This window comes from Perca fluviatilis, chromosome 23 (assembly GCF_010015445.1).
Source record: "Perca fluviatilis chromosome 23, GENO_Pfluv_1.0, whole genome shotgun sequence".
In the NCBI taxonomy this organism is placed as follows: domain Eukaryota; kingdom Metazoa; phylum Chordata; class Actinopteri; order Perciformes; family Percidae; genus Perca; species Perca fluviatilis.
Window position 1 is genome coordinate 18171662 of NC_053134.1, and position 24588 is coordinate 18196249.

Below are 24588 nucleotides of genomic sequence, written 5' to 3' on the forward strand. Positions count from 1 at the left end.
TTAAAAACCACCAACTTGTGTTCAATTATGTGTCATTAACTTTATCAGGATGAACCAGAGTATTGGGAAGGCCACTCACTCTGGTTCAAACGTAATTCTCTTGATGCATATCTACAAAATATTTCCTCACATATTCATCTCTCAGCCTTTCCACTCCTCACCTACTCACCCTGTCCAACAATCAAGCAAAATCTAACACCAAACTACACCTTCAAGACCTTCCTATCAAGCTCCACACCTCTAAATATGTCCGTCTCTCCTGCCAGCTGGCTGTGGTTCAGTCGAAATGCACCAGCAACAAACAGCCTAAATGGGAGAGCACTGTAGTTTGTTGTAATGATTTAGTATCAATCCTTCACAAGAGGAACATTCAATGCCTATCAGTGATGATAAGGGATGGCTGACCAGGAAGTGGGTCCCTGAATACATAGTGCTGCTGTCGGGTCAGCCAAAGTGTTCTTTCTGAGAAAAAATGGGATTCTTTGGCTTCCTAATCACCGATGTCCACATAAGTCATGCGAGTGCAGAGACTGCACTTAAACTGGAGGACTTGGAGTGTTCAGGATTCGTTTTTATTTTCAGCTCGGCTCGCACTGCAGCTGACCCAACAGTTTTATGTCATTGAGAACACAGAAAGTGAAGAGAATCTTTGCTCGCAGGGACCAATTACTGTAAGTAGGATTATAGTAATATGAATATTTGGAAGAAATGGTAATGCTGAAATTCCTGGACTGAAAATATTGAAAGTGCTCATATAATAGTGTTCATGATTAAAATATAGTAAATATGTAAAAAATAAAAGCATTTAAAGTTTCAGATGATGAGAAAAATTGTGTTTTCCTCCACTCTGAGGTTGCAGTAAAGTGCAACGTTATGTATAATTAGTCAAATGTATTTTTACAAGCCAGCAATGGAGTTCTATCTGCTTCCAAGGGTGCTTGCACAAACTAAATCTGACACAAAAATGGCAGTGGTGCTACGGCATAAAAAGAAAAACACCATCGTTGCTGTTATGTGGCTTTTACCTGTCAGATGCAATCTATTTCATGCTGCCCAAAGTTTAGTCAAGAGTTCAGAAAGATTTAGACAAGATTAATTTGGTGGTGTTCATTCATCCAAGCTACGGTTTGTTGAGCTGTGGACTAAGCTTTATTCCCATTTTGTAAGTCTTTCCTCTTTCTCTCTTTTTGCCCCTTTCTCTTTTTATCCCCTCTCATTCTCTGTTTTTCAACACCCAACTTTATACCTTGATCTATTACCTATCTAAATTTGTTTCCCTTTGCCCATCTACTTTGCTCTCCTAATGCTCTTAACTGCAACCGAAAGTCACATATACAGAAAGGTACAGTTATTTGACGAAGGTCCCTAACTTACTTGGTTGCATTTGTGTCAATGGGAAGCAGCTCTGCTACATTACAGCTTTCAGACAGTGACTTCAGAGCTGTGGGAATGTCAGACCTCAGAGTTACAGTTGCAGACGTCAGATTTTTGAGCTAAGCAAACAAAAATGGGTAAATATGACAAGACCATCTGCATGTCATACAATCCCCCTTTTAACGAAAAAATGAGAAAGACACTCTGATTGATGCTGAGAACATGCAGCAGGAAGAATAACAACAGGGGGGCAGATGCAGACACTGTTGCGAAGATGACAGCAGAAAAGATACATACATATGGTTGTGCAACTAACTGCCACAGTTGGAGGAGCCACCAATGGAGAAGTTTTGAACTTTACTTCAACTCTCAATTCATCTTCATGCTCCTTCTCCGCACTTTCCACGTCTAATCAAACACAGCGCTAGCATGTCTCACACTCTCAACCTCTGCATAAGATGGAAAATCTATTATATGTACTCAGCTCAAGCTCTGGACTATCCACACACATTCAAGCCTTTACACACACACCCCACTGAATCAATAGCAGACATTAGGTGTTATTGAAAACGCCAACTGAGGTTAACAATCTGGTGTAACTGTAGGCGCCGCCTTTTAAGCTGTGTGTAAATGTGAAAAGGCAGCGAAATGAGCAGGTCCAGATGTGTTTGAATATGATTAAGATCCTGCTCTCTCTCGCTCTCTCGCACACATCTAGGTCAACACACACGCGTGCACACACACGCACACACAAGAACAGAGCAGCCATAAAATTAAACCATTAAGTTAGACAGCAAAACTTTTGTTTCATGCATGAAAGGGGCTACTGACATCTTTGTTTCCTTACTGAATTAACTAATCCTTTACAATCCCTTTGCCCGGATCTTATTTGCATATTTTTTAAACCTTTCTTTTTCTGAACAAGTCAACTCATCCTGTTCATTTAACAAGAAAAATGTAAATTTCTCGGCAGCATGGTTGTGTGATGGGGCCGAGCAGCATAGTTAGGCTGTATTATAGGCTCTGTATAACTAAGACTATCACAGAGATAGCGGTCATGATTTAATAGCTTTACATACATACATACATACATACAAACACTACCGGTAGTAAGTTTGGGGTCACTTAGAAATTTCCATTCCACTCCATTATAGACAGAATACCAGCTGAGATCAGTTGCATTGTTTTTTTAACCAGGGAAGCAGTTTTCAGATTACATTATGTGCTTACATAATTGCAAAAGGGTTCTCCAATGTTTTCTCAGTTAGCCTTTTAAAATGATATCAGATTAGTAAACAGAATGTGCCTTTGGGACATTGGATGAATGGTTGCTGATATGGGCAATGTAGATATTGCATTAAAGATCATATATCAGATCATATATATATATATATCTGTATTATGTTGTATCATGCCACCTGGGTTGGCTGGGACATAATGGTAGAAATTACAAAAGCACCACTTCTGAGGCAATTATAGATGTCATTATCAGAGAATATCCCCGTTTCTGAGATCCCATGCAGAGCCAGAAAGATAGAAACGGACAGATAACAAAAGGCATAAATAACAATAGCTTTCGCCATGTGTGTGTGTGTGTGTGTGTGTGTGTGTTTACCTGGTAGGTGTCCCACAGTCTGATTGTGCAGCGTAATGGCAGCTCCCTCATCAGGAGGTTGTTCATCCAGCGGAAGGCAAACTGCAGGTACTCCACCTCGTACTGCTGCATGTGGCGGTGCACAGACTCTGTCAACATAATAATAATAATCACAATATAAAAATCAATATATTCCACAAAGAATAAGGTTCCACCAAAATATTATATATATATATATATATATAAAATTCCTGGCAAGGATCTGGCAATATTAATGATGAGTGTGTTGATAGACAGATTCCTTCATCGCTCCCCTCTTTGTTAATAACTACTGCAGTCAGTGTCACACGCACGCACAACCAATCACGCACACATCCGCCTCCTCATAATAGAGATGTAATTACAGAGCTATCAGAAATGTCAGAGAAAAGCTTCACACCAAACTGAGATGAGAAAAGGGAGAATATTCGTTGTTGAATAAAACTCCAAAGCAATTGCATGTCAGTCCGGTGAGGAATGGAGTGCACACAACGTAGGTCAATAGCATCCAGAGGTGAGGACAGGCAGCAAATTTATAAAAGGTATAGCGTGTGAGCATATCATTTCTCCGACATTATTGCTGTATAACTGTATTTTTGTTTATCTCTGTCATATGAGGTTGAACCCCGTGGGGTTTTAATAAAATTGTGACTATTTATCTTTTTTTCTGACAAAGGGACGTCGGGTCATTTTAATATTGCATAAGCTCAACAGTGATTTTTAATCAACTATGTGTGTGATTTTTCTCTTCCTACACCTCAGTATTAACTAAAGTCATCAAAACCTACTTCTTCTGGGCACACTCATTGGTCATGTCCTAATTTAAACCCTGTCAAAACGGACACTTTATTTTAAAATGCATCTCTTCAGTTTTTCCACGAGGCAGGCTGCATTTCCTTTAAGCCTCATTCACTCTGTGCAACAATGGTTACATGATTTTCCTGTGGGAATAGTTTAAAAAAAAAAAAATAATAATAATAATAATAATTTGGTAATGGCTAAAATGTATGTAGTTACTAAGGACAATAGCAAATATTCAATTAGCCACCTCTGGAATATTAATCATTTCCCAGTGTAGCCTGGAAACCAGACAAATCTTCCAGCTCATGTTTCATTTGCTCTGGCAGATACGCCTGGGCCCCCATTCAAAACAGATTGTCAGCCAAAGAGAAACTAGGCAGACCAATCACAACCGTTTATCTCATGTGGGGCGGGTTTAAGACGGATGACTGACGGAGAAGCGCCATGATTGAACGCAGTCAGAGACCGTAACCGGTATTCTCTGTCCAGCATTGCACCGGGCTTACGAAACTCAGATCAAACGAGGCGGTGCTGATCAAATATGAATCAAGATTCTCTTACTGGATTGGCTAAAATGTTTTCAAGAAACACATTTTAGTGTACTGTTGTTTTTGAACACAATGCCCATGTTCATTGTAATGACGCAACGTGTCGCCTGTGTAACTCATTGGTGTGTTTTTATTAGCTTTTGGAAAACAATAAAAAGATGAACTACATCAGGCTTCACAGTCAATACTTGTAAGCATTTGTTGTTTTTGGAAAAATATAGAAAAATCACCAGACTTATTCTTTGAGGTAGGTATGATGGATTATTCTGTGCAAATTGGCGTAATTTAACTTTGCTGGTACCAACAACAGCTGAGAACACACCAAGAAACAGCTGAATATAAATATAATCATCAGTCAAGGCGGCAGTTTGTTTCGTTCGGCTCGACTTTCCAAACATAAACATTAGCTGGGTATTAGATGTCGGCATCTGTCTCCCTATAACCATAAAATGTGTTTAGTTTTCTCCTCCTATAATTAGTTCAGATTATGTTCCCACTTCCGACAAACGACACAGAGAGAACCATACGTTGCGTCTGGCGATCTCAATGTGTTCTCAGTGCGGAGTTCAAACATCAGTGGCGTCAATGTCAGTGTCATGGCGGGCGGGCATGAACGCTCGCTGACGAGAACGGATGAGAAGCAGAAATGTCAGCTGAAAATCTGTTGCACATGAGGCTGTGACGCTGCCTTTGTTCCTTTCTCGGTTCTTGAAAAATGTTCATTTTATGCTTCTTTACATAACAAAAGATGAAAAATACCACTCATTATTAAGCAACTCCCTATTTCATAGTCATCAAACCAATGACACACTCTCTCTCTCTCTCTCTCTCTCTCTCTCTCTCTCTCTCTCTCACATACACACACACACACTTCATAATAGAGCTGTAATTAAAGAGCTGTCAGAGAATCTATAAGAAAAGCCAGTTAGGGAGGAACTATAGCATTCTCTTCTCTTGAAACCTGTGCTCTTAATCAGGTCTGACTGACAAACCCACCCCCCACCCCCCACAACACCCACCCACACCAATTTACAGCTTTAATAAAGCTCAAATGACAAAACATTAAGTATTTCTAGCCAAGAACACATACATTAGTGTGCTCAAACAACACACAGCAAACACTTGAATTTTACCTATCTTCCATTGCTCACACATGCATGTTTGACAATTATGCACACACCCCAACACATGTGCAGGGCGCGAAGTAAACACAAAGCGATTACTTCGCACTCGTCTCTGCAGTTTAATTATCACATGCTGCTGTAAAAGCATAAACAAGGCAAGCTCATTAACGGTGAATGCATCATGGTGACAGATCCTAGCTAGCTGCCAAACAGAGAGGGAGAGAGTGGAACAACTTTAGACAATGTTAAATTACACTAATGAACTTGCTCTGCCTAATATTAGTGGCTTCACCAAACAGAGGGGAAGAGGTGCGCGATGGGGGGAGTGGTGGAAGGGAGATTCGTTTGTCATGAGGAGTAATCGCAGTAGGAGAGGGAGTGGAGAAAGGAACAGAAAAGAACAGGAAAAAAGAAAAAGAAAAAATAACATGAACGATGAAACAATGAAATGAACTAAAGCGCTACAACTTGTGACTTTTTAACCCAGGGCTGCTGTCCAGCTGGCACAGTGCTCGGCATGCTGGGTAGCGTAGTTATGGGGGCTGAGGGAGGTTGCGGATGAAATCTCTCATAGACAATGATTGACTGATGAGTCTTGTCTTCCCTCCCACTGCTGGTTGAGGTTTAGCACGGAGGCCATGATGCCGGCTAGTCCGCTCCCCACAGTGGACTGTAGCCCGTGGCTGGGGAAGTGCGGGTGGACAGCAGGAGGTCAAAGGTCGTACAGTGACTAGTGAGCGGCTCCCAGGATTCTGCTGATGACGCCAATTCTGCCTGACTTCAGTCTCTCTTTGGTACAAAACATAATTACAGTTACACTCTTTCACTCTCCTATTGGCCATTTCACTTTCTGTTCCAACAGAGCTGCTTTCTTTTACATTTGCTTATTTTTTCACTGTGAACTGTTCGCATAGCTCCCCGTCTCTGTAATGTATTGTATTTATAAATAGAGAATGCAATAATCTCACTGTAAACTTTATCCATTTCTCTTTATCCATTCCTCGCCCCCTATTAGTTACCAGTGCTATGTGTGTCAAGCTTTCAATTTCACAGTAAGCATATCATTTTTTTTTACTATTTTACAATGATACTAGTAGCAGATTTTCTGCTTAAAATTCCCATTAATGTTTAAAACAATGGGTCCTTGATGTCAGCCAGAAGTAGACAAAAGCAGGCTTCTCATTCTAGCCGGCGACTGTTGAGTTTGCCAGCTGAAATGACACCTGTTGCAAGCAGATTTCTTTCAGTTGTAGCTAGCTAGCTCATTAAGCTAAGGTTAGCTTCAAAAGTTGGTCCAGGCTGATTATGTTTCCAGCTGACTTGTTATTAAACAAGAAGCCTGTAAAGGATCTTAAATATGCAATGAATTGCTACATATATGACGATTGTACTAAAGCTAATTTATCCTAGTATTATAAGAAAGAAATGTAAGATCACACTGTAATCATTCTAATAAAAACCTTTTGGCTGCTTGGCTTTTTATACTTAATATTTCCAGTATGTTTTCACTTCCAACATTACAAGATGTGGTAGTTGTGAATGTTTTTTTTTTTTTTACGTAATCTTTGATCCCGCAGACATAGGCTGTAGAGCAGAAACCCAACTGTTTAATCCATTCCTTTCAATTTTGCTCTTGTGTTTTTAGGTTTGGGAAAGGCTAGCCATGAAACACTATCCTCCAAACCCTTTCAGAGTATTGTCCTCTAACGCCTTCTTGTTAAGGTTGCTAAGCTATGATTGGACAACTGCTGTTCGAGGAAGGTGTTTGGTGCTACTTTTCCACGCAGCAAAAATGCACACAGCTTACTGACTTGTTTTTCATTTTTGTTGTGCTTTTATGTTGTACATACATGTATTTGTTACTGTATATAAATAAGGTGTGTACAGAATATTGTGTGGACGTACAGTACGTGTGTGTGTGTGTTTGGTCGCACTATAAATATATCTGTTTATTGGTTTATCTGTCATACAAAGAGAAACACCCTCTGGCAAGACGCAGCTATAACAAGTAAAAATGAAAAAGTTAAATAACAAAGTCAAGTACAAAAGATAGAGTCCACTGAGTGACGCTTGCTTACCTATTCCTCTCACACAATAAACAACCACAAGGTCACACATTTATTACCGATTGCCCGAGAGAGACTCCAGTAATTGTGGGATCGGATAAGTTTCATGGTGTCACTGTATATGTGTGTGTGTGTGTGTGTGTGTGTGTGTGTGTGTGTGTGTGTGTGTGTGTGTCACACATCAACAATGCTTCTCTCTGTCCTAAACATTAGGCGTCACAAAAATGTTCTTGTGGATCCCAGGTGGAAGAGCAGACCTCATGCAAGTACATCATGTATTTAATGTGTGTGTGTCTCAGTCTCAGATGATGCAAACGCTTCAGAAAACTGCAAATGATATGCGTAAACTCAATACTGGCTACTTGTAAATGAGCTTGTGTGAAGAATAGGAATAGCACATTAGCATAACTAACGCACAAGAAGCGCCATGTCACATTAGAAATACCATCCTAGATGCTCAGCAGTGAAGAGTAAGAAAACCCCACCACACCCTGTCAGAATTTAAAATCAAAAGAGACCCAAAGGGACAGCGGTCCTAAATACAGTTACTGTAGTGACATAACTTTCACATTTTCCAAAGAGGTCTGTTAAATTTCTTTAAATAAATAAATGTAAGATGATTGAAAACGTGGAACGTGCAGTATATTAAGTACAGTATGTAAAGTTGCTGTAAGACAGAGAGAGCAGAGTGAATGAACATTGTAGATGTGATGTCTGGCTGTGGAGGATTGTGTGGGGAAGACAGGGAAAGATGGTGTAATTGACCTTGTGCTGCCAGTTACACCACAGCAGGCCTGAATCTGAACTCAACACAGCTTTAAAAATATGGCACAACTTCAAAAACTCCAGAAAAGCAAAGCGCATTCTTCCCTACACAAGTGTGAATTTATATACAAATCCGGCCCCAATAAATACACATTAAACAAACAGAATGGTAAATATACACAGGCTGTCATGCACACAAAATGCATAGCCACTTCAAACAGCAGCTGCCGCTACAGAAAGGCAAATGATTTTTTTTTTCAAACCCATATAAACAATGTAGCACTTTTCTGCCTTTTATTATGCAATACAGCCACAATCCAGCTACCAGCCATTTTACACAAGTCAGGCTCAAAGTGTGTGCTGCCAGTGTCTCATTAGCATAAATAAATTCACCTTTGGGCAATTTGCATGTTGATGAACTTGTGCTAATGCACTTGCATGCAACTATACACAGAAAGAGATAAGGGAGAGATAAAGAGATCAGAGAAGCATTACAGGCATGCCGACAAAGTGGCTCGTCTTTTGAGGAGATACGTGTGCTAGCGTCAAGCAAGGCTAATAGGAGTTAGCGTCACTTATTACAAGCAAGATAATTGCAGAGAGGGGGAGTGTAAGGGAGGGGCGAGCAGAAAGGGAAACAAAGAACATTCGAAGTAAAAGCCTTTCAACAATGTCACCCACTGTTTTCAACTAAAGGAATTAGAGTAAAGAAATAAACAGCTTTGATTTATTTATTTTTTTTTTAGAAGTTTTAACAAATCCTCCTGCTTTTTTTGGCACCCTTACTTCAAGATCAATTAGAGCTTACACTATGGGACTACACTATGGGAAAGTTGACTGAGTGGAGGACGAGAAACCTTAGTCATAACACTTGAGGGAGAAGGTCATTTTTTTCCCCAGCCATTCTAGGACATAAACTGGTGACATTATAGTTCTCAAACCTCATCCTGGATTGGTGTTTAATTGGCGTTTTTAGACTCTCGAAATCGTGCCGTTTGAATCCTGTTTGACACGTCTGCTGCATTTGACACAGCCAATCATTCTATTTTTCATTGGTATGTCACTTAAGTCCTACCGTCCAATGTGCCTTTCAAAAGGTAGTTTTTTCCCCAAAAAAAAGTTAGGTTACAGGGAGGGAAAATGGGGATGAGTAGGAGGAGGACAACATTGTGCCAAAAAATGGCTGAGACCTCTTGGCACAAATCCAGTCTCCCGCACTGCACTAAAAGACATGGCAGGTAATGGAAGGTGGGGATATGATCATAAAAACTGCACATTATCTTTCTTTCTCTCTCTGTGAATGTAGTGTATGTGTGTGTTTTACCTCTATCTGACAGATATATAGGAGGGGGTAGGTGCAGTCGATTTAAAGAAGCAGAGAAAAGGTGAGAGAGAGAAAGTGGCGCGAGACGGACAGATCAGCAATGTCCTATCCTTACTGTTCCGTACGGCAAACAATAATGCAACTAAAAACACTGAGCTGAGGTCAAAAAGAAACTCCCACCTTCTTCCTTCCCGCTATCCTCGCCTCTCCTCCCATTGGCTTCACAAATACCCCATCAACTACTAAAGTCCCTGTATTGGATACAAAACTGATACAAGGCTGAAACAGAATACCCACAGCAACAGCTAAAGTGTTTTCTCTTGTTTTTTTTTTGGGAAGGTTACTCGCTCGCTCTCATGGAGAATAATAGATTGCTCACTGTGCACTACATTTTGTCCAACAAATCTAAAATTAACGAGCTGCGAGATTAAGTACCATTAGCGCTGGTAATGTAATGGATGGGAAATCTCAAAAGAAACATACAAAAAAAATTAAAAAATCATTAACACAGAAAGAAAAACAATAAAGAAACAATAAATATGACCATAACATCTATTTTTCTATCTAGAGAGAAATGGTAATTTCTGCACCAGTCGCTAAAACATGTGCCTGTTGTGAAAAGACAGGACCCCACCCTTTATCCAACTGCACAACACTCTGGATAACCCTGCATCTGATAAGCGCTGATAGGTCATCTTGGGAGAGATGAGAGGCCATTGTTCCCAAAACAGATGCTATGTCGACAGCGGGGCGAAAAACAATCCTGTAACACAAGATAAAAGCTATCTGTGATCTCATTAGAGGTGGTAATGTCAAGCTAGCGAGGTATAAAATGGCTCTGCCCCAGCTATGATGACAGGGCACTTATGGAATAAATACAGTGAAAATGTCAAGTCATTTTTTTTATTGTCTTTGCTGGGGTGTGGCGGAGCTTGGGAGGACTTTGCTTCTTTATTTCATCTATTTATTTTCTAAACCTAGAAGGGGACACACACACACTCCAAATGTACACACATGTACAGTATATCAGTATTGTTTGTTTTTTTTCTTCCCAACACAGGCAACAACATGCACCAACGCTCTCACACGACTGCCCTCTCTATCGGCATGTTGACTCTGTCACAATCACACATGCAAACAGACAGGCCTGCGTACGCACACTAACTTTCTCTGACATTCACACTCCTGCACACACACGTACAGTATGCTCTCTCTCTCTCTCTCTCTCTCTCTCTCTCTCTCCATCCATTTGGATGCAGCGGGCGAGTCCTCCACTCCCTCTGGCTGACAGGATGGTCGGGCAGCACCAAGGTTAGCCAAGAACATGACCATTGTACAAAAGGCTTGCTTCGATAAGACCCTGTTTTGCACACCGCATCGTGGGCCGCCACTAATGCCACACAAGTGACAGAGGCACAGTAAGTCTGGATGGAAAAACCATTCAAACCATATTTACACATTTATTGTTTTGACATCATAAAAAAGAGAAGGAAGAAACAGAAGAAGCAGCGTTGCTATTTAACACTAAGGTGCTGTGTATGAGAACACCGTGTGCATAAATTAACTTCCAGCCCTTCTGCAAGCCATTGTTTTGTGCTAATAATCACCAACACGTTGACATTTCCCCCGACAGACGGGTGGAATGACAATCAGCGATCGCAGTGTCATGTAATTATTACAAGCGCGGAAGAATCGTGGCGTGAAAACAACTGTAACTTCCCGGTGTGTATCTAGTTCTAACACGAACATTTAAACTGTCAAAGGAAGTTTAGGTGTTAACAAAACTGTAAGGGGGGAAAAAACTCCCCATGATAGCAATTTTTAAAGTGACTTTTTTTTTTATTCCTGTTGCCTGGCAGAGTATCACTAAGAACTTTAAAATATACATGCGGGACAAGTGCGGCCCAATCACCGGCCCCTTTCCACCTCTCTGCAAGTATACATACAGTATGTGTGTGAATGCAAAAGTTAACACCCCCCCTTTGTCAGACTAATCAATATTGTCTTATTTTCAAAGATGTCTAAAATTAAAGTGATGCGCGCAAAATCCTTCTATGGCTTGTGGCAAGTTTAGTCCATGAAAAATTTAATAAAATACAACTGACATTGGGAAAATACAAGATACATTAAGATTTGCTAATTTCCTGTCAATTTTCACAAAAGAATTTAAGAGAAAAAAAATAGAAAAGGGTTGTGAATTAAGCCCATTGTCTTGCATGCCCATTGTAAAGCAGACAACCACGCAGAGGGTGATGACTCTGAACGTATTTTTGCATGAATAATCGTTCAACCGGTGTTGAGGGAGAAGACATCAGAAATGGGAAAAAGATGACTGATACACAGAGAGGAGAATCAACTGGAAAGCCAAGAAGAGGTAAAAAAAAAAATAAAACATGGAAATCAAGTCAAAATGGCAGAGCTGTGAGCAGAAAGTACTTTATGGATGGGTGGAAGGAAGGATGGATGGATGGAGACAAGGCAGATGACTCACCATCAATCCTGCTGACCAGCTCCTCCAGGGCCTTGACTTTCCTCTGGATGCCTGGCTGGGCAAATGTATAGTTGTCCTGAGGAGAAGAAAAATCAGGCCGAGTCAATATGGACCGAGGCTCCCTTTGGAAAAACCTAAAATGGTTGGTCTGTAATATGTAATATTTATACTTTAAGCATTTGCTGACTCCCAAAGTGAATACATGCTGGAATCAAATAGGCTTCAAACGTTATGGATAAATCATTTCAAGTAACCACAAGGAGTAAAAAAAAAAAGTCATACTAGTGGATAATACTCCTGTGAGCCTGAAATGACAAAAGGTGCAAGGAAGGAGATAAAGCAGATATTTGTATTACAGGAATATTTGTCTCTGTAACTTATTAGACAGGATGTGGAATTGATCCCTTGTTGAGAAAACTAACACGATTAGTTGCACATTGACGTTTTGCACCCTTATGGCCCGAGAGTGAGTGTATCATAACACGCATGCGAAGGGGGTTTGAAATGTATTTTTTCACTTTGACGATTCATCTTGAAATAGGGTCGGTCTGATGGATGATGTCATCGTCCATTGGCGATGACATCCACCCCGTCCACATCGAAACCAGGGCGGGGCTTTTGCTGTGGCGCTAATGGCATTCATTGCGTGCTCAAAAAGTAAACAGTTCTGACTTGCCAACGGCGCACAGACTGATTTTGCAAGTGCAACTGCAGGTGGACACTCAGGCTGTCACTTTTCCCCAAAAAATCATCAGTTTGGATAGTTTTAATTGCGTATTGCCTCTGGACAGCATGCACCAGAGAGAGAAAGATAGAGAGTGGGAAAGAGTGAGTGTGTGTGTGATCAGAGAGAGAGAGAGAGAGAGAGAGAGAGAGAGAGAGAGAGAGAGAGCGAAGCAGGAGACAGAGAGAGGGGAGAGGAGAGAAAGAGAGACAGAGAGAGAGCTACTGGTACAAGTACAAACGCACGTATTTTTACAGTCTATGGAACACGTTAATTCATGATGAAAGAACATAGAAGATTGATAAGATCACAGACATCCTTTAATGCTTAATAGTGTTGGATATAGCTCTTGTAGCAGGTCGGTGTCCATATGGTTGGATTTTCAGTTTGGATGACTTGCACAGCCCACGTCTGCAGTCCGAGTGCTCAGCACTCAGTCGAGCGGCGCAGTAGAGAGGAGAGATAGACACGAGATAGCGAGAGCGCACTGGGAGCAAGATGCCTGAATATTAATTCATTCATATCACCCCTAACGAACACTGGCATGACAAAACAAGTGTGGCAGTGAATGTGTCTGGAAGAAAATAGAGGGGGAGCTGTGAATGGGTCCCGGCCTCAGATGTTGGTGTGAAGTGGTGGAATAATGAAATATTAGAAAGAGCTGAAGGGCCTTCATTTCACTCCTGTCCCCTGCACGTTGTTACTGTGCCTCATCTGGGCTGCATAATGCCAGCTGGTTAAGAAAACAAGTTCAAATTGGATCTAAATATAAAATCACATGTAGGGCAAAATGTAGCAGGATAAACACCAGGCCTGTGATGCCCTTGATGGTCATTTAAGAATTGACTTGCCACATTGTGTGCAAAAGAAGTTGCTAAAAGTGCTAGATTTCAAAGATGTTACGTTACTGGTTTTCATTAACGCTGCGACTCTCATAACATTGCTTTTAATGCAATTTGCATTCGATGAGAGACAGAAAGGTAGGGTCTACAAGTAGCGTAGTGTCACGTTGCCAGATCTCCACAGTGCTGCGTCAGCTGTGTGTGTATCAGAGGTGTATAGTCCAGGTGCCAGAAAGTAGAAATCCTGTCCAGCAGCTGTCCCAACCATCACTAAACCAGCTCCTCTACCAGGTAGATGAGCTCGTTAGTGAAAACACCTGCTCTAGATGTAGAGGCAGATCCAAAAACATGGCAGGATTTTTACTTTCTGGCACCTGGACTGTACACGTCTGAATTTCAGTATTTGTGATGGTAGTTTTGTAAAGTAGATTAGAATTGTATTCTAAAGTACAGTTGCTGATATTTTAATTTGAAAAGTCTGTGTAGTGCATCCATGTCTCGTTTGGAAACTACTGTATACCGTCTAAGATGTGTTGGCTGCTGAACAGACGTGTACAGTCCAGGTGCCAGAAAGTAAAAATCCTGCCATGTTTTTGGATCTGCCTCTACATCTAGAGCAGGTGTTTTCACTAACGAGCTCATCTACCTGGTAGAGGAGCTGGTTTAGTGATGGTTGGGACAGCTGCTGGACAGGATTTCTACTTTCTGGCACCTGGACTATACACCTCTGGTGTGTATTTCTTTAAACCAATCACAATCGTCCTGGGCGGCGCTACGCCTCGGATGCAGCGACGGTGCCCTTGCAAAATAGGTAGCGGCGATAGGATCGGATTGCAGGTTTTATCCCAGCAATGTACATCCGGTAAGCCAGACGAGATGTGTCTTAACCAATTTCTGCTAGCCAGTAGAGAAGCCAAAGTACTTGGACTGTTTAAAGACAATCCCTAGCAACCAGCGTCCAGAAAGAAGGTGTCCCCTCCAGTCTGAGGACAGTTTATCTAGTTACTCCGGAGATTGGCTTGACGGCTTGGCTTCTGAAGCAACAACGAGATGACTGAATGAGTGATGCTGTGGACATCATACGTTTTGACATTTTAATCTATAACATGATTTAATACAAATATACTAGGATGTTTTTTTTTTAGGATATGAAGACAATAACTGAACCTGAATATGATCACAAGAGTGGGGGGTGTCGGTCAGTTGAATTTGCAGAATACAATACATGTGAGAACAGCACTTAAGTGTTTGGTCTGTGCGCACACACACACACACACACACACACACACACACACACACACACACACACACACACACACACACACACACACACACACACACACACCCCACACACACACACACACACACACACACACACACACAGATTAGGTTTCCTTGAGGGGTCATTTCAGTGTGGCTGGAGAACAGCTGATGTGGCAAAATATCCAACAGATGGAGAGAGGTAGAGAGAGAAGAGAAAAAAGAAAGAAAGAAAGAAATAAAGAAAGAAATAAAAAAAAAAGGGGGGGGGCGGCGGGGGGGTTCATGAGAAGTCATTTAGCAATAAACAGCTCCAGTTGTCCTTCAGGCTCAGCAGAACCAAGGCGTGTGTGTCCTCCTGAGTCCATCAGCGGCTGGCAGGTTAAAAACCGCATTCTCTACTGCTCCTTTCTTTTATTCCTCCCATCTATAGCATCTCACACTTGTTTTATCCCTCCATAGCGTCTAAATGTGTCAACACTTCACGTTTCTACTTCTCATTTGACCCACCTTTATTGCTCACAACTAATTGATTAAAGTTTCAACAATATTGATAACATACCACAATAACTGACAAAACTTTGTCTTTGTAAGTGTATCGTTAAATACATCAACTACAGCTAGATTGATTAAAGAGGCAGGGCGATAAAATCAGCCTATAATAGCATTTTAGCATATTAGATATATCTGTATCGGTGTATATTTCAAGATATTGCATCACAGAAATTCTAAACTGACTGGTTGCTATTTAGGAACATTGTCTCCACTACGTAGTTTGTCAACCAGAGAACACGGATAAGTTGATTTTTCAACTGTAAAATGTCCCGCTCAGTATATATCATGGTCAATACAATAACAAATCTAAGGGATTTCATTCATTTTTATTTACAACCAAATATTGATATAACAAAAATACAGCAGCAAACCCAAGCAGCTCAATTTAGATAAGATTGTCCATGGCCTTCTCCTCCATTTTCCTCTTGACACCTCCCAGGCTCCAGACCCAGCTGTTCTCCATCACTCCGTTATTTGTTTTCACACATTCCTAGTCCACCTCCCATCATGCTTTTTGTTTCACTTTTATTATTTGTTAATACTATATTTGTACATTGTCTCCATTTTCGGTCCTGAGCTTGTCTACCTCTTTAGCTGTCTCCCTTTCTACCAGCCCGGTGTTAATGTGGTTAGGTGCTAAGCAAGTGTGAGGGCCAAGTAATTACATTTGCAGTATTAAAGCTGCTGGCCTTAATTCTCTCTCTCTCAGCTACTATTCAAATTCTCTCTATACCTCTCTCTCTCTCTCTCTCAACTGAAATCACCTGGTAGCTACTATTCAAATTCTCTCTATATCTCTTACAAATTGCTCCGCCAGTCTCTTTACTGCTTTTCAATCAGCCTTATTCTCACACTTATTCTCGCTCTTTATTTTGACTGTCTGCTATAACTCTGTCTCGCACTCTTTATTTCATATCTCTGTCTGGCTGTCTTGATCACATTTTTGCTCATCCCCATCCCTGCGTCTTACTACACGCCTGTCACAATATCACGCCTCAACTTGCAAAATAATTGCTTGCATGGAAACAAAGTTTGGTGTTGTTGGTAAAGGTATGACTAATCATTTTTAGTATATTGGTGATTCAATATATTCCGTTTGTTCTTTTAGCTTTTATATTTGTATCCTGTCTGTCTTTACATCTTTCCAGTAAAACATTCCCTCCCACACAGGGAGTTATACTTTTTTTTTTTTTAAACAGGAGATGGACCAGGTAGTTAGAATGAGCAGCAGCCATTGAGGCTGACAGACAAAGATGAGAGAACTGGAAATGTTCAATCAAATTGTTCAACTCAGTTGTGTCTTCATCAGCTTTCCTTGTTGTTAATGTACTGTATTGGCAATTCCTCTAACTGTAGCGTGCATATATGTATTTATATATGTATATATCCGTGTTTGCTATCGTTTTATCTATCTCTCTCTCTATCTATCTATCTGTTAACACTGTCCGTATATGTGTTTTAGTTTCCCTTGTTTCCATTGTGTTATTGTGGTCTTTCTATTTTAACTTTTCGAAAAGGAAAGGATTTGTACATTTCTTTCTCTATGTCGGTAATGCATTTGAGGGTCAGGAGGTTTTTAAGACTCTTGTTTGTCTGTGCTTTTAGGTGCTTACTTTTGTTCCCTATTTATCTCTCTCTCTCCTACCCTCTCTCTTTCTAACTTCCTCGGTCTCACTCTTCCTTCTCCCCTCCTCTATTTTCATTGATTTTCCATACTTCTCTTTTTTTCCTCTCTTTCCATACTCCTTTATTTTCCTTTAAACCTCAAAATCTTGCTCTGTTCCTCTCTAATTTCTCCAGTTGAATCCTTCCAGATCCCTCCCCCTCCTTTCATGTCTCCCTTTATCAATCTCCAGCTCTTCTCCTCTCCCACCTTCTTGCTCTCCATTTCCTTGTCTATTTTCATCACTTTGGTGGTGCTAATGAGGCTAGGATTGACTAAGTGTTTTGAACATGCTATTATGTGTTCTTTGCTTTGTTCCCTGGTGTTTGGTTTGTGTTCCATGCTGCACTGCATTTTATTTTGTGACTGATTGTTTCTCTGTTTGATCTGGTTCTGGAGACATTCGAGACGAGGGTGGGATACTAATAGGAATTCTCATTTTGCTTCTCTTCTTCTGCATTAATATTCATTCCATTTTTCTCTTTTACATTTCTGTCTGAGCTGCTACTCCTATGTCCTCACCTCCTCTCCTCTTCTCTCCCCATCACAATCCCTCACTCTCTCTCCACCTTTCACTCTCACCTCCTTTATTCCTTTGTCCCGTTTTCTATTTTCCCCCTTCTTGTGCCCGTCCTCGCTCACTTCCTCTCTTCGTCAAATCCAATATGTTAGATCTTTGATCAGCTGAGGCAACAAGAGGAAATCAACTCTCACTCCTTCATTATTCATACATTCTCCTTTTCTCCCGCCATCTGTCCATCCACTACATCTGACCCAGCAAGTAAGTGGAAATGCCCCGTTTCACCCACATGAACAAACAGACGCACAAACATGAAATCAGTGTCTCTTTTTTTTTTCGACCAGGTGTCAACAGCCTCTTGTTCTGCCCGTCTTTGTTCGTTCATATTCTCTCTCTCTCTCTCTCTCTCTCTCTCTCTCTCTCTGTCAGCTGAATCAATGGCTCCTCTTCACCTCTCAGTCCATTCTATTAGAGACAACAATACCTCCACGGCGGACTAAGATTGCCTCCTATTGTTGCACTGGATGTCTATCAGCAAGTTGGACAGAAGCAACACAACAATGCTGCAGGGGTGTGTGTATGTGTGTGAGAGAGAAAGAGACATGAGGACAGAAAAGAGAGCGAGAGATGACAGGTCAAGATAAAGGGCAGACAATAAACTGAAGGACAGGGCAATGATCTGTCATTCTCTGGTGTGTGTGTGTGCGTGTGTGTGTGTGTGTGTGTGTGTGTGTGTGTGTGTGTGTGTGTGTGTGTGTGTGTGTGTGTAGCAGAAAGTGATTATATGAAAGAGATGACAGGTTGCGATAAGGTCTAGACAAAGGTGTAGACAATTACAGTTGTTCAGAGCTGCAGGAGGATTGGCCAGATTTCATTCTGTTGCTTTCGTGTGCAGTGAACTTTAATGTGTATTTGCAGCACAAGAAGGTAGGTAGTCCATAAGTTTGACACACAGCAGAGGACTAACAGTGAAAACACTCTTTTCTCTAATCTATCCAGCAGTCATTGACACATTTCTTATTAGTGATGCACCGAAATGAAAATTCTTGGCCGAAACCGAAAACCGAAAAAAGAGGAAACCAAGACCGAAAACCGAAACCGAAACACCGAAAGAAATTAAGCCAATTATTAGTACCATTGCATTTATGGCTATGACTGTGTACTAACTTTACTAAAATCAAGGCATTGCAATTGTATAAATTAATATTAAAGTTTAATTAAAAAAATATCTAGCAGAAATATGGCTACAATCTGATAGTCACATACAGTATACAGTAGCCTAAGAACAGAATAGCTTACCTATTGTTATTATTATTATTATTATTATTAATTGAGGCACTTTCTTGCAGGATTTCACTGAACATATCAGACAACGAGGGTGCATGCCCCTCATCTGGTGCAGCGAGACAAGTCTTTTTTTCGCGCGCTCTGATCTCCTCCTGCGCGGGCGCTGCTCGTCCCGTCTCCACGCGGGTTCTCCGCGCATCCATCGCGCCTGGATCATTTCTCGTGCGCCCTGCTTTATTCCCGCACCAAGTAATGGTCTTTATAACGCGGATCAAGTACAGTCACGATGAAGTGCAGAGGATCCGGAACAGATCTCAGTGAAACGTGTGCTGACAGACTCTAAGAGCGTGCATTTTCATTGTTTTCTACCCGTGGTCCGTCTCAACCTCTTTGCTTAGGAGACGCTTTGCAGGTGGAATGGATCGGGTACTGACACACGCGGCAGGTCGCGTTTTCTGTTTGCGTCATCACAACATTTTCGGCCGTATTGTTTCGGTGATAAAGGTATTTCGGCCGAAAACCGAAAATGCCCTTTTGGGCCATTTTCGGCCGAAAATTTTCGGTGGCCGAATATTCGGTGCATCCCTATTTCTTATGAAATAATAATAATAATAATAATAATATCAACTTCATGGTGGTGCTAATGAAAACGTCAAAGGATCACCAAAGTCAGCAGGAATTATCTTCAAGGTGCTATGCATATCTGTACCAACTTTCATGGAATTCCATCCAATAGTTGTTTAGATATTTCAGTCTGGACCAAAGTGGTGGACCGACCATGCAGATCGCATTGCCATCCCTAGAGCCACACCGCCAGCATGGCTAAAACTCAACTACCAAAAGCTGGTATTGATTCTTGCCCAGATGTCTGCTCCTCTTTACTTATCCTTTGATGAGAGTTTTGGATGCATCCCAAACAAATCACTCGCCCACTGTGCTGAAAGTAGGGTAATGGATGGTGGGGACATGGTGGTCATATAAACACTGGACATTTTATTTCTTTCCCTTTTCTGTGATTGTACAGGTTTCAAATATCTGACAGATATACTGGAGAAGCTAGATGCCTTCATTTTTAAGAGGTGAGGAGGTGAGGGACAGATGGAAGAAGCCAGTCACCACATTTCTCCAATTTCTTACCCCAATTACCAAACTATATGTGACTTTTGAGAATTCAGGTCACTGCAGAAAGCAGACTGTAACCCTGGCTAATGTGAATATAAACTGTTACCCAAGTCCATGTGTCTTGGACAATTAAATATGAGGAGAGCCCTTGGCCTGACAAAGGAACATCTCAAAGTGGTCTGTTTACCCAAGAGCTGACCAATACTGATTCCTTAGAGGAGCAAATGTAAAAGCTTTTTAGTTATATATATATATATATATATATATATATATATATATATATATATATATATATATATATATATATATATATATATATATATATATATATGGAAGTAACTGTTTTACAGAGTTAACCAGCACTTTGAGACTGCCTTGGTGTATGAATTTTGCTTTATAAAGAAACCTGCCTTGCCTTACATGACCCCTAATGTGCTAAGCACTACTTGTCTCTCCGCTAACAATGTTTTCATCCAGCGTAAGGGTGCACACTCTCTCCTGTATGTCATTCGTATTACATAAATGTTTCCTTCTATTCTTCCTGTGCCTGATTTTTCCAGCCTCAGCCTTTATTCTAACCTCTCCACCCCCAGCAGCTGTTCATGTCTCCATCTCCACTGACCTGCATGTGAACTAGTTTAGCTACATGATGCAACTTAATCTGTAAGAAGAAAGAAAGAAGAAGTGTGTATAACAGAAATCTGTTATTGTGAAAGTAAATAAAAAATGAAAAATAGAGGGAGGTGGAGGTGTTGAGGTCCAGTTGTTATCGAACAGGGCTACATTTACATTGGCACACCAATAAAGCTTGGAAGACAGACAATACAAACGCATGTACAAACAAGCTGTCAGGCATCACACATACCAGCTGGCAAATCACTGTGTGTGTGTGTGTGTTTTTGTTTGTGTGTGTGTGTGTGTGTGTGTGTGTGTGTGTGTGTGTGTGTGTGTGTGTGTGTGTGTGTGTGTGTGTGTGTGTGTGTGTGTGTGTGTGTGTGTGTGTGTGTGTGTGTGGTATGGATTGAGTGACAACCCAAGGTGACAGGAGGGAACCCTTGGGGAAACTAAAAAAGGACGAGGTGTCTGGTTTGGTCTGGCTACCGTCTGCTAGATGTCGGTCCTCGGACCCCTGTTCCCTGTTCTAGGGAGACCCGATCTCTAGAAACAGATGGTTACATAGCCCATGAGCAGGCACAATCTGACTGGCTCCTGCTCTAAAGGAGGGGCTGGAGGCAGCTCAGCCATGGAGCAGCAGGCGAGGGAGCTGTTGAACATGTAATCTTTGTGCGTTTTACATTAATTAAATGTTTGTTTATCCTGTTGGTGACTCAACTGCTGAGGGTTTTATGTGCTACAAGTTAGTGATAGTTAACTTTTCAAAGACATGTCAACTAAAGTTAACTTGTTTAAATTGCTAATCTTTTCAGCCTCTGAGGCACCTCACCTTTTGGAGTAAAGGTAGCGTTTACTATTGAAAACCTGTCAAATCTTATTCTTGCTCGGTCATCTGTTAAAACTTTCCAGCCCAAATGTCGTAGCTGAATGGATATAAATAACTTTCATGTTCTCCACTATGTGGCTGTAAATAAGAATGACTCTGAAGTTGAATTAAAAGCTACATCAACTGTGCGTCTGATGAATAACATTTCCTAACAAGTTTGCACCATGCCACAGACTTGTACAGTCAAACCAAAAAAGGGTCAGAGACATTTTCCTGTTGAACCCCCATTTGTCAAGACTACCACTAAAATATAATAAGTTCAGATTCCAGTGAGAAATTACATTTCTCAAAGCTAGATCCTGAACTGGAAAAATAAATTTAAGAGCCCCTCCTTAAAAGACATATCTGCAGAATTAACATAAAAGGCAGGTTTTCATCTGCTGGCTTTAAAAATGAGAGCCCTCGGGGGTGTGCTGGCAGAATAATGGACTTCTTAAACTTTTTGACTTCATGTGACTGTCTGGGCATGGCAGGTAAGCCACTGGCAGCACATAGCTGCTACATACTGAGAGAACGGTTATGAGCACTTTCAGCTGTCTATACCTGTAAAAGGTGACCAAGATTAAATTAGTGAGACTTTGAATGACTGTTTTTAATGCAGAGGTTACTAATATATTATGGATTGGGATTAACAGGACATGTTTAAATCAAAAACATTTAAATGAATTAAAACAGCAGATATGGAACCATTTTAACAACTTAAATTAGCCAAATTAGTAGGGTTGAGTACCGAACCCGGTACTTTTACCGGTAGCGACCGAATCACGTCGCTATTACGGAGTATTGGTTCACGTAAAATCGTAAGCGCAAGCTTATCTGTCCTCTCTGCACGTTGACAGAGAGCGGAACTCCGACACACGCAACGCACGCACACACACACAACACACACACGCATGTGCAGAGGTGCGGATGGAGCAAACTACATCGGCTCTGCAGTTTTATTGAAGTCACAGTAAGTCACATCGATGCCGATAAAGTGGTTTCAAGTGTGGTTACAGTTTTTCAAAACTCCACGCAGACACCATTCACTGTGATATGATATTAATGTCGAATAGTCGCGGTGCTGTTGACTTTACAGTTCCTGTGAGACAAGCAGGCACAACCGTGGTTTCGATGCCCTGGGGACTGACTGATAGGCTGAGGTTGTAAGGCAAGGCAACTTTATTTCTAAAGCACCTTTGATCAACAAGGCAATTCAAAGTGCTTTACATGACACATTAAAGAGCAATTAAAAACGGTCATGATGAAAATAAAACAGGCTAAAAAGGAATAATATACAAATACAAGAATAAAAGTTGAATAATTATTAAATTTAATAGGTTGTAGGGACGGGTTTGGGAGGAGAGAGGGTTTTGTTTTTATTTAATTTCTGTCTGTGTAAAATATTCTAAATAAATAACATAATATTCTAAGTAAATAGGATTAATACATTTGGAATTATTTTTACAACTGAATTGTAAGTACCGAAAAAAGTACCATTGCGTAACGGGAACCGAATTTCAGGTACTGGTATTGGTTAAGATGCAAAAGGTACCCAACCCTACAAATTAGCCAGAGGCAATGTCCAATTTAGCACAGTACAAGCCTAATTGGCTGCTGGAGAGACTGGGGTAACATTGGGGTCAATTTAACAGAGGTGTGTTTCGAATAGGTAGATGTTTTGATGTGTAAACACCATTTACTTGTTTGTCCATTTATTTTATATTTAGCGGTCATTTGAGTTCACCCTAATTCTTAGAAAGTTATGATAGTTTATGTATCGGCTTAGAGGTAGAGTCACATCTGAAAGCACTTCAAGATAATCTTTTGGGCATTTAGGCCATTATTAGACAGGGCAGCTGAAGATAGGAAAGGGGGGAGAGAGAGACAGGGCGTGACATGCAGCAAAGGGCTGCAGGTCGGAATCAAACCTGCAGTCGCTGCGGTAAGGACTGAGCCTCTGTACATGGGGTGTACGCTCAACCAGGTGAACTACCCAGGTGCCCCTCACAGCTATAAGCACTTTAATGAATCACATGGCTACTGGATTATCATAAACAATAATAAACACTGGCCCATTTGAACATGACTAATGTGCCCCTTCCTAGTCCATTAGCTCATACGTGTGTTTTAATGTCAGAACTAGATGTGGCCACCATGTGCAGCCTGTTTGATGTGTGAATGGGCTGTGTGCCGTTATTTTGTTGATGCTGTTGTGCGCGCGTGCGCACACAACACACACACACACACACACACACACACACACACACACACACACACTTAACAGTGCCTTAACGGTCGTGTCAGGACAGAAGAATGGCTGTCTTCACTCATTTAGCCCTGAAACTGTCACTCATTGTCTTCTAAAGCAATGGGGTCATCAATAATACATAGACATTTTTTTCTCTCTAGTCCTCAGCCACTAAAGGGGGCAGCCAAAAAGGTAGCAATGCCCAACATTTTAGTGCTTTTGAAGTGTAAAAATTGTCACATAAAAACACATCATCAAGATATTTGTACAGGTCGTTGTGATTTTGCCTGGGATTGACGGATTTCTCTTACCTACGTGCTTCATACCGGGGCTACTCGATTATGACCCAAATGATGATCACGATTATTTTTGATCAAATTGAGATCATGATTATTCATTGATTTTAAGGACAACATATTTGTATTGCTCTTTAAAGGGATATTTCACCGCTGGAAAGATGAATATGTATTAAACTGAGTCATTTATGTAGTAGAAATTTGAATTTTGTTTTAGAAGTTGGTGTCTTCTAGACCGAGAAAAGCCAGAAAATGTGTTTTTGGCTCATGTGGATGAAAGACAACAACTCCCAGAATGCACTTGCTTCGCTTCCCTACTAGTCCACTCCCAAGCCACGCCTACCATTTACAGACATAACAGACAATGAGACAGTCAACTCAAATGTGTTTTATTGCCATTTCAACCATATACACGAAACAACGTTTCACCGTGGCTCAAGTGGTGTTACACATTTAAAATAT

General features: G+C 41.0%; 1 protein-coding gene across 2 annotated transcripts in view; it reads right to left on the bottom strand.

Moving 5' to 3' along the window:
• The window catches only part of tbc1d22a (TBC1 domain family, member 22a), a 136668-nt gene that overhangs the window by 37578 nt on the left and 74502 nt on the right, over positions 1–24588 (bottom strand). For both annotated transcript variants that reach the window (XM_039791347.1, XM_039791348.1), the window contains exons 11-12: positions 12127–12202; positions 2990–3117 (exon numbers count right to left, since the gene is read on the bottom strand). In XM_039791347.1, the coding sequence (XP_039647281.1) occupies positions 2990–3117; positions 12127–12202 (204 nt within the window). The remainder of the gene's footprint in view (positions 1–2989; positions 3118–12126; positions 12203–24588) is intronic.